The sequence below is a fragment of the Toxotes jaculatrix genome, chromosome 10, assembly GCF_017976425.1.
Source record: "Toxotes jaculatrix isolate fToxJac2 chromosome 10, fToxJac2.pri, whole genome shotgun sequence".
Classification (NCBI taxonomy): Eukaryota; Metazoa; Chordata; class Actinopteri; family Toxotidae; genus Toxotes; species Toxotes jaculatrix.
The window spans coordinates 19,169,146-19,179,877 of NC_054403.1; the positions used below are offsets into that span (position 1 = coordinate 19,169,146).

Below are 10,732 nucleotides of genomic sequence, written 5' to 3' on the forward strand. Positions count from 1 at the left end.
ACAGGGGGCCATCAAAACACAGGGCCCCACCAAACTAACACAGGGCCCCAATCAAACCACAACAGGCTGAGAGAGAGAGCGAGATCAGAGAGAGAGAAACAGGTGGCACGGCGGCCGTTCAAACACACCCCAGCAGCAGAGAATAAAAACTTCACTTACTATTTGTTGATTTCTTCTCATGCTGATCTGTTTGTGGACCTGAAAGAAGAAGAAGGAGAAACAGCTCAGTCTGAGTCTGCAGGTCAGAGCCAGTTCACCTGTGAAGACACGGAGTGGACTGATCCTGTCCAACACTCACACTCTGTGGACATTAATTCACTGAATATAAATCCATCTGTGTGAAGCTTTATACACACACACACACACACCTCACACTGATCAGGGAATAATCATTTCTCCTGCTGTTATCGAGCTTATGGAAGCTTCCTGTCACAGTTATTGATCATTTTAGAGACTGTGATGTGTGAGTGAGGATGACTGTGGTGAAGCTGAAAGATGAAGATCTTCAGACTGACTGCAGGTGGTTTAGAGATCAGCAGCATTTCACAATCTTTAAATATTGTTTATTAATTAAATTCTGCTCAACGTGTAAAACGGAAAATCAACACTGATCAAACTGATGATGGTATTTTACTGTCTGAGCTTCACTCAGAGCGAACCACCGCCCTCAGGTTCGCCTTCACTCAGGCCGCTGCAGCACCTGTGCGCCAAAGCAGCAGGTGAGCTCGAGACAGCCACAGTCTGTCAGCTCTAATATAATTAGAGTCCAGCCACAGCTATGGACTGTAATATAACTAATAAAGGGTAAAGGTTTATCTGGGTAAAGACTGTGCCTCTGTCCAACTCTGAGGACTTACAGGCCTGCCTCCAGGTGAACTGAGGGTTTACTAACGTGAACTGAGGAGGCCACTGAGGCCTAATTACCGCGTGTCATATTCAGCCTTTATCTTTACCACATGAACCACATCACGGCCCAGACCCGGGCACCTCTGTTGCAGCATCTGAATAACAGAGATTCACAGGCTGATACACCTGGTCTGTTTCTCTCAGTGTGCTCGCACTGTCTCCATACTCACTCAGAAACTCGGTGCAAGTCTATGTTCCGCGCACACGCGCTCTCCTCTCCTCCAAACCGGCGCGGTAATGGCGGACTGGTGCAATGCGTGGTGGTCACAATGATACCGTGGTTTAGCTCAACTGCGAGCTCCAACTACAGCTCCAACACACGGCTCGGCATCCGGTTTTATTAAGTCCCGGGTCTTCACCTGATGAACAACAGTATTTCACAGATTTGAATGAACTCACAACCAGCGTCTCCATTACCACTCGTTTACTAACGGCGCCGCGGCCTGCACCTGCCCTTTTTATATCCCACCCCTCTTACAACCAGGTGGGTCATCATCTCTGATTGGCTAATGATTGTCCAGTGATAATTGAGCCAGACCATAATATCACAGGTCACGTATAACGAAACAAACATAGAAACCAATACGGGTGTGCGATTCTGCAAAATGTGGTATGATCCCACACCAAGTAAACACAGGGCCAGTACTGCTGATACCATACCAATTTGAATTTTCATCATCATTGAATGATTTTGTGATTTTACAATTTTCAATTAGTTGATCATGATTATGATCATAATAAAACACAGGACAAAGATTTTAGGCAAATAAATAGGCCGATATATTTTCGCGAATTACTTGAATATACGGGAAAACTGTATACAAGCACACCGAGTCCGACTGAGCCGCACGTTTTGATGCATAATTTGTTTTTTGTGCGCTCAACGGTGTGGGACGAGTTAACGGCCGAAATTCTACATGTAAGAAAAAGAGGATAACAATAGTGTAGCACCGCACCACTAATAGTTATCCTGTAAGTTGGTTGGTTTCTGATATTTAATTCACTGTTTTTCACTAACTTGAAAGCATCATGTAGAGCTGCAACAAGAAAGCAATAATTAACAAGTTGCATGATCAACAACATAGCCCTGTATAATGTTTTATTCAAAACCTATTTACAGTCTTCACAACATCCTCCTGACAACATGTCATAGAAATTGATGTAACGCACCTTATAACTCAGGTAAAAAATAATCGAAGGAACAACTTTCAAGTTACATGAAAAATATCAGAAAACTTTATACATTCATATTTTGAAGAGACTGCTCAGTGTGAAAACATTAGACGAGGACATAATGAATAGAGGAGAAATCTTTAAATGCTTAATTTGTACTATTATAAACAGACACCTCACATAAGGTAACAACAACAACAACAAACATCTTAATTGGTACAATATACCCCAAAACAAAAATAACCAGCTGTGACAGATAAAGAGAAATAGTGCTGTTTGCTCAACAGTACCAGCAAACTGTGGACAACTGAGACCATCGTCCTGTTCCTGCAGTATTTCATCCTGACATTGTGTTCCTATCACCAGTCCACTCTCTTACAATGAAGAGCTGTTTGTTTGATAATGAATCAAATCTCCATCCACAGAGTCCCTGAGAACCAGCAAAAAAAAAAGAAGTTTGAGTATTTTTCCTTCGCTTCTCAACATGCCTCGTCCACTGTCAGCTCCTGCAGCTGCTCCTGAACAGCCTCCAGCTGCTCTGTTTGGTTTTCCTCTTGCTCTGACTTCTGCTCATCTTCCTCTGATTTCTCGTTTGCCTGCTCATCTGATGCTTTGTTGTGGAGCTCTTCCTCCTCTGTCTTTGGCTCTTCACGTACACTCTCCAGGTTCTCCGAGCTCTCAAAACAGCCTGAGTCCCTTGGCTCCTTGGCGTCCTCCCCAGACCTGCGCTCCTCCTCTTCTGGCTCTGATTCTTCTTCAGCTACATGGGGAAAAAAGACAAATATATTTTAATACAGTGTCTCAATCCTTTTTTTTTTTTTTTTTTAAATAAATCCTGGATTCTGAGGTTGTTTCATCTTGTTCAGCTTCAGAGAGAAACTTTAAACCTGCAGGAACAGAGACACAGACACTTTAAGAAGATATTCCAGCTTGTTCACTGTAACATGATTGTCAAATCAAATGTGGCTCCTCTCCACATGGTGTCTTCCTTTCAGGGGACATAAAACCTTGAGAAAAAGGTATTTCTAATAAATGAAAGCAAATTTTCATGTTTGTGGGATTAGTAAAATGGAATGTACATAGGTTTAGTATGTTGTCATTTTTATTGATAACATGGATAGACAGGATGTTTTTTTGTAGAGGCCTACTACAACAGGTTACTGTTGACTTTTAAAAATTCACCAATGCAGTGATGGCGAGTGTCTAGCAAATAACATTCTCCTGATCTTGATATTAATCACAGCAGATACATTGATTTGAAGAGATCGAGCCCTAATTAACATGCCACACTGTTCTGCTGCAGCTAATTGTAATGTTAACTAAAATCCATGAGCTGTATTCAACACATAGCTGTTGCTGCTGCAGGAGAAGGTGTTAAAATCAGTTTCTAACTAATTTTATGGGGATATTTTAATATTTGATTGAACTTCTGGATTATAAACGTACTTCCTTTCTAATATAAGATTGTGGGCATTTCAGCTTTACAGTGTGTGAACCTACAGTCTCTGAGCAGTTCAGTGGCGTTCAGGATCTTGGAGCGCTGCTCTGGATCGGTGATGTTCAGCTCGTTGAGGTGAGACTCCTTCAGGCCTGCAAAGTCCTCCAGGCTCTGGAAACCATGCATGGACAGCAAAGAACTCAGCTCCTGGAACACAAGAACATGATACATGAACATACATGATACATAAAGAAGATTATGCAGCATTTTCTGTGATTTATTTGCCGTAGGACATAATGCAATATTATCAGATGGTATCTTACTGTCAGGCCGATGCTGTCCAGCACCTCCTCCAGGGTTTTGGGTTTGGATTTGGCTCGATGGGTCTTGCTGTTGCAGCGCCTCCTTCTGGTTGGGGGAGTCTCATCAGGCAAGAGGTTGACGTAGATGAACTTAAAGGAGCCTACTTTGTTGTTGAGCTTGCCAGTCCAGGTCCCAGCAGGGGGCTTCTCAATGATATGGATGATGTCTCCTTTCTGTAAGAGAGGTGACGAGTTAATACCAGGCTTAGATCAGGAGATAAAAGAGAAAAATGATACAATGAACAAGAGGAGGACCCTGAGAGCAACAATCGTTTAGTGATTTATTCATTTTGAGATTAAATTTCACCCCGAGACTAAAAATCAGCACCATCCCATCTGAGTTGACTGCTTGATTGATGAACCAGCCTCTCTCCAATTACTGTTTACAACGTCAAAACACTGTAATTATCACATGCACAGAAGCAAAACAAAGGAGCTCAGAAGTGAAATGTAAATGAGCAAATGGATGAATGACTGAATCCTTTAATACCCTTTAACAGAGTTTTCTAATTGTATAATTTAATCTGGTGTGACACAATCACTTCTGAAATCATGTCATTTGTCAAACGTGCACTCAGCGATGGGTCGTGTGGTGTAAACTCTGCCTTGTCTTGTTTCACACGGTTAACAAGCTCCCTGGAAGCCAAGTCAGAGACAACGAAGAGGACATCCCCTGAGACTCACCTGGAGTTTCAGCGACTCCACATCATAGGGGCTGGGAGTAAAGTCAGTATGAACCAGAGCTCGACCACAGAACGGCCCGTTGTAAGCGACGCTGTTCTCCTCCAGCCTCATGCTGTCCCTCTGGCAGTATCCACTGTCCAGGCTCTGTCTGTCGCTACCTGAGGAGGACAGATAAGGAGCAGGGTCAGACTCATCCTGAGCCAGATTATTCTGGCTTGCAGCAGAGGTTCATAAAGTCTGAGCCCCTCCTCAGACAAAATCGCCCCCACTGCTTCCGTTTAAAATGTTTTGAATTTCAACACACTGTAAACATCTGTATGTGAATGAACTGACTGTGTCAGTGTTTGGTGAATAAAAGAATAGAAGAAGGGACCTCTGGTTGACAGGGCTACAGATGTGCACGTACTGCCTGAGAGCTGGCGGGTGATGGGGCTGGGCATGGTGTCCTCTGACCCTGTGGAGCAGACAGACGTCCTCTGTCCTGCACTCAGATCTGGAAGCCAGTCAGCAGAGACAGGAGACAAGTCCTCACCGCTCTCCCCCTGGAGAAACAGAGCAGGTCAGAGGTTTCGTCTGTACGCAGTACAGGCAAAAACAACACTGAAAACAGTGCAGTGTGTGGAACACTGAGTAGAAAATCAATAAATAAATCAGACAAGTCAAAAATGGAACTAAAAATTCAATAAAGGAAAATGAAGGAATTAAAAATAAAATAAGCTATTAACAGAAAAAATATTCTATCCACAGAAAATAATTCAATCTTTTATATTTTTTAATGTTCAATTTGATCATCTATCCAACAATATCATTTATTGATGTATTAACTATCTGATAACTGTTTTACTATGTGTTGTGGCTCCATAAATTGAATTGATCCATAAAGAAAATTAATGTTTGTTCTGAAATTCTCATAATCAGGTCAGAGGTTAATGTGAGCTACAGGAACAACAACAGAGGCCTTCATATATCACCTCTGGCTCACCTCCCGGCTCATTGTAAACTACCTCAACCTCAAAATGATAAATCATTTGGAGTTTTGTTTTTCCCTCTGAATTGTAGTGGAGAAGAAGTATAAAGCATTTAAGCAAAAACATTTGCCTACATTTTGTGTTTATGAACAGTACTTGAGTAAACGTGCTCTAGTTTCTTTCCACCACCACTGAAAGTCCCTGCCTTTACTCTTGAAACATGTAGTACAGACACTTGTCCACTAGATGGAGACAAGTTCAAATTTTTTTGTAGAAACAACAACTGGGTCAGGAGTCGAATTGTCTTTATAGATGTCAGGGTGTGTTTTTGTTTCAGCAATAGTTGCTTAATAGTTGAACTAATGCAAAGTATTTAAGTAGTTGAACTATTAAACATTGCTAAATTCTATTTCAAGTTTGTAAATGTATCAGCTGTTTTGTTAGATTCATACTTGAGTCACGTTACAGTAACTAATGTGAAGCTTCAGTAAAGTGTCTTTACCCCCTCCTCAGCCAGAGCCTTCTGCACCATCTTGGATGTTTTGCGTGTCATGGTACGTGAGATGACGTTGCGCCATTTCTTGCCCAATTTGCTGCCACTTTTCACTGCTTCTTCTTCGGTTACATTCTCTGTCACCTGAGATGAGAGAGAGGGAAAAAAAAAATCTGACACTGTTTCAACAGTCGACAGATGTGAGGAGGCGAGAGGACGCGTGGCACAATTTTACATAAAATCAAGAGGAGTAAAGTTTGTGAGTATTTCAGAGATGACAAAACCGTGCCACTGACATAACTCTAACAGTGGCATCGCTGTCAAGAATTCACCTCACACAAACTAGAAAACCTACAGACTTTGTGGTGACAGGGGTTTTGCATATATACAAACTGCTGATTACCACAAAGTCACAAACACACATGCACACACACACACACACACACACACACACACACACACACACACACACACACACACACACCTACACTCTAATGTGGCCAGGTGACGAGGTATCTACAAAACACCAGCAGCTAGAGGTGAATTTTATGAGCGTGAGTTAATCATAGCTGTTTTCTTGTGTTATTTTGATACATTAAGCTGATCTCAAATTATTTAGTCAGCTCTGACATTTGTTAAGCTTTTGGTGCGCTTGTAGACTCTTCGGATCACTTTCTCCTTCATGACTGAGTTTTGTTTGAAACTTTTCCTGATTAAGCACCGCAGTGAAGAGAGATACTGTTTATCTGCAGGTTGCAATGTGTAGTAACCCCAACGGCACGCACAGTTGCCACAGATGCAGAGAGGGATGTAACTGTTGAAATCTAGCCTCAGATTTTGATGTCTGAGCTGATATAAATAAATAAAAATACACAACATTAAATTAAAAAAAATGCTCAAATTCTCTGGGGGAGGACCTTCAGACTCCTGATGAAATGCTTGCTGCTTCTGCAACCGTCTGTCTGACATAGAGGTTCTTTGCTTGACTAGCTCACACTAGAGGACATCCTGTCTGCATGCTACTGTCATCTGGGCTCTGCGCAATACTTCTTGTTCTTACTTCCTCTCTTCTTCTACACTTCTTTACTTACTTGTCTTGCCAACTTCCACTCACAGTATGCAGAATATTACTGGGAAGTAATTCAATTTCTGTGAATTAAAAAAGTGTTAACATTTGCACACGCACATGAGCAGCAGTGTGTTAAATCAGGAAGCACAAACTGTGTGCTTATGATAAATGATAAGTTCTGCTTGGCCTCTGTGCACGCTGGTTTCTTCTGGATGCAGTGTCATTTAGGGGCAGTGTGAAATCGTCATGGCATGACGAATGAGGAACAATGTGATAAAAGAGCTGAAGGAACTGTCTTTTAGGAACTTAAAAAACAAAGAGTTTATAAGACATGTACTTCATCTTTTTTTTAAGAGATGTACTGTAACTCTGATGATGTTTTTGTGTATTTTTACGAGTCTGTTTGAGCGGTGCAGTCCGTAAGTCCAACTTACATTCTCCTCCAAAGTGAACTCCTTTTCTGACACAACAGGAGAGGTGGGTTTGTGCTTCATAAAATCCTTGAAGCTGCTGGACCTCTGCAGGGTAAGCTGTAAACACACAGTGAACTGCATTTACTTAAAATCATAATGACAAAGGCTCAGAGGAGCGTAATGAGTTGACTGCAGAACTAACAACAGCAAAGGGCCAGCAATGAAACTTTGATCCCAAACAGTAAACAGAAAGGCGTCAGCAGAAAAATGTCAGAAACATGTCAGTCAGTTGTTTGCTGGTTTTTAATGCAACACTAGTATCGCTAAACTCACGGCTGTGCACGTACGATATGTCCTTATCTCTTCTAATATGTGAACATAATGAATCTGTGGAGGGATTTCTCAGAAGGAGCAAACTGCCCGTGTCTCTCCTCAAACAGCTATCAAAGATAAAGTCATGAATCTGGGTCATGGGTGCTGTGGCTGCTTCTGAAACATTTCATAAATGTTGCTTATCAATTTAGCAGGAAATGATGTGTGGTGACAGGTGAGAGACCTTGAAATAAATAGATTGCATCAATTACACTGATATTTAAACTTACCAAAGACACATCAGACCAGGAAAATCTAAAAGTCTAGTTCATCATTTAACTTTAACTCATTGCCAGTATGAAGGTGCATGCTTTTGCCTGAATTTGAAAAAGGGACAAATGGGAATAAACTTGTTGTTCCCTACTCTGAATTTTAAGTCTGGTATAGGGTTACAACTAATAACTCTTTTCATTATCAAGAAATGTGCAGATGTTCTTCATTAATTGACTAATCCTTCAAGAAAATGTCAGAAAAATATTAGAAAATAGAAGACGCCCAAGATGACGTTGGTTTTGATTAATTTTCTGTCAGTCAAACAATCAGTTAAGGGACTAATCCTTTAAGCTCTAGCCTGGTGTAAAGCATATGCACGTGTTTAAAATTAAGACTTACTCATTCTCACATCTCAGATTTTTTTGTAACTGGTGGAAATTCTAAGTATAATTTTCCATACAACTAAAACCACTGTGCATGATTTTTTTTCTTTTTTTTTTTTTTATCTTGCCTTATCCTTTTTGATTCTTTGTTAAAACCACAGGAAACAGGCAAAGCTTTAGCAACTGCTGGCAGCCAATCATTGCAAACATCCAGTCAGTGCTGGCGGCTGATGGTCTCTGTCTGCGTTTTACCTGAAGAGTCAAACCACCAGAGCAGCCATGGGAACAAGTGACATTTATTATGAGGCTGTTAAAAGTTTTGGTAAACATCTGTTTTTCTGTTTTTCATACTTTACCTCCCTGAAAAGCCACAGAGCTTTCAAAATCAATCCTCTATAAACACTGATCATGTCATGGAACAAAGACGTTCTCCAGCCTCGATTATCGCCAGTGACAATTCTGTTAGGAGACGACTGCCGAGAACAAAGCCAATAAGATACATAATGACGAGGCGTGAATTAGACCACAGGAGGAGAGATGTGGATGGAAAATGAGGGCACTGGTGTCAAGCGTAGGAGGCTCAGCCTCATGCTGGCAGCTGGAGACGCAAGCAAGTAAGAGGCCACAACGACCGCTCTGACTCAAACTACATCTGCAGCAATGATTCACCAGAATAGAGGAACTTTACCAAAAGAGTAAAAAGAATAAGCTGAAGTTGTTAAACTAAACGTATGAAAAAGCTGCTGTTTTAGACAAAAAAGATCTCACTGAGCTTTAGGTTGTGCGTGGGCTGGTTCATCTACACCGCAAAAAGTTTGCACAAACTTGAGCTGACATCCTGTGTTGAAAAGATGTGCCCACAAAGACAGCTGTACATGATGTTGTAGTGAAAACGTCAAGTCTCTCAATTGCATGATAAAGTCCACTTCATAACAAGTCTGTAATATTTACAATTGTAAATGCTCAGTTGGAGGATATTAACTTTAGCTTTTCCTCACCTTCCAAAACCAACGGGATAAAAACTCAGCTCACCTTCTTCTTCTGCACCTGCTCCTTCTCTGAGGCATTTGAAGGCCTTCGCCTCAACATTTTCCTCAGTGGTCCTCAAATCTCTCTGGACAAACAGCTGTTTGAAAACTACACCAGTTTTAATCACTGAGGGTTCCTGTCACAGTGCTCTCGCTGCCAAAGACAAAAAAAAAAAGAAAAAACACACAGAGGAAGGCAGGGCTGCACTTCGCTGTAGCCGAATGAACTGCAGAGGCTGAGAGGAAGTCACATGACCACACAGAAACTGAAGAGGCAAACCCTTTTTAGTGCTCAGGTTTTCACACTGGCTAGTGGGTTTGTTACATGTAAGTCTCAGTCTATGCTACAAGCTTTCTGTGGCTCAAAACTGTACTAACACACGAAACAGTTCAAGAGAATGCCATCACAACTTGATGGTTACTATGGATAGGCTAACTGAAAAAAAAAGTTTTTCTTCCCATGGAACACAGGGACGTCTTAATGTAGTGATCAACCTCCAAGTATTTCTATTTTACATGTTCAGGTAGATAAAAGTTCACTAGAGGGTCATGAATGAGGAGCAGCTGTTTTAAAAGCTGTCTCTTGCAGCATTGTCACAGCTGTAATGAACCACTGTATTACAACATTACACCTACATACTTCTGTTTTCGCCCTCAGGAGAATATTGTAGTAAATTTGCTGGCAGGATAGATCTCCATCATCTCCTGTTGGGTCATTTCTTATTATATGTCCAGACCATGGCTTTTGAAGCTTGTTGTTTTGCCATCGCTCTGAGACGGACACATATCCGTCATTGCAACTGAAGTGTGGAAGTGAAAGACCTCTAGAGATGACATATTTAGAAACTAAGCAACGGCTCTGCAGCTGCATCGGAGGCCTGCCACAGCTACAAGAACACCATCACACACTGGTGATCAGCCAGTCCAGCTCATCCAACAGAGGATATTTGTATAGAAATGGTTTCTGAGATGAGTGAGTTGTCAGACCAGACTCATGCTGATACTGTTAAAACATCCAAAACAGACAATTAAGACAAAAACAACTTGAGTGACTCACAGAAATGTGCGTGCTTTTGTACACTCAGTCAGCAGGACAAGGCAAACATTGTTGGTAAGAGGAGAGAGGGAAGTACGATGTTCAAGTTTAGCTTGTTATTTTGGTGGCGTAGCAAACCACATGATAAGAGGATGCCCTGTTTTGGCTTCCTGTCACTCGAGCAAAGGCCGACA

At 41.5% G+C, this 10,732-nt stretch overlaps 1 protein-coding gene across 2 annotated transcripts; it reads right to left on the reverse strand.

Moving 5' to 3' along the window:
• Positions 1–1,991: 1,991 nt before the first annotated feature.
• Positions 1,992–9,675, reverse strand: sash3 (SAM and SH3 domain containing 3). Of its 2 annotated transcripts, none has more exons than XM_041048615.1 (8): positions 9,507–9,675; positions 7,528–7,623; positions 6,034–6,168; positions 4,937–5,105; positions 4,564–4,721; positions 3,841–4,053; positions 3,580–3,724; positions 1,992–2,839 (listed from the first exon to the last, which is right to left on the reverse strand). In XM_041048615.1, exons 1-8 carry the CDS (start codon positions 9,561–9,563, stop codon positions 2,559–2,561), a joined length of 1,254 nt encoding a protein of 417 aa, XP_040904549.1. In that variant the 5' UTR covers positions 9,564–9,675; the 3' UTR covers positions 1,992–2,558. The 2 variants fall into 2 exon arrangements, with proteins under 2 accessions (XP_040904549.1, XP_040904550.1); XM_041048616.1 differs by having other exon boundaries at positions 4,970–5,105; positions 9,507–9,674.
• Positions 9,676–10,732: the final 1,057 nt, after the last annotated feature.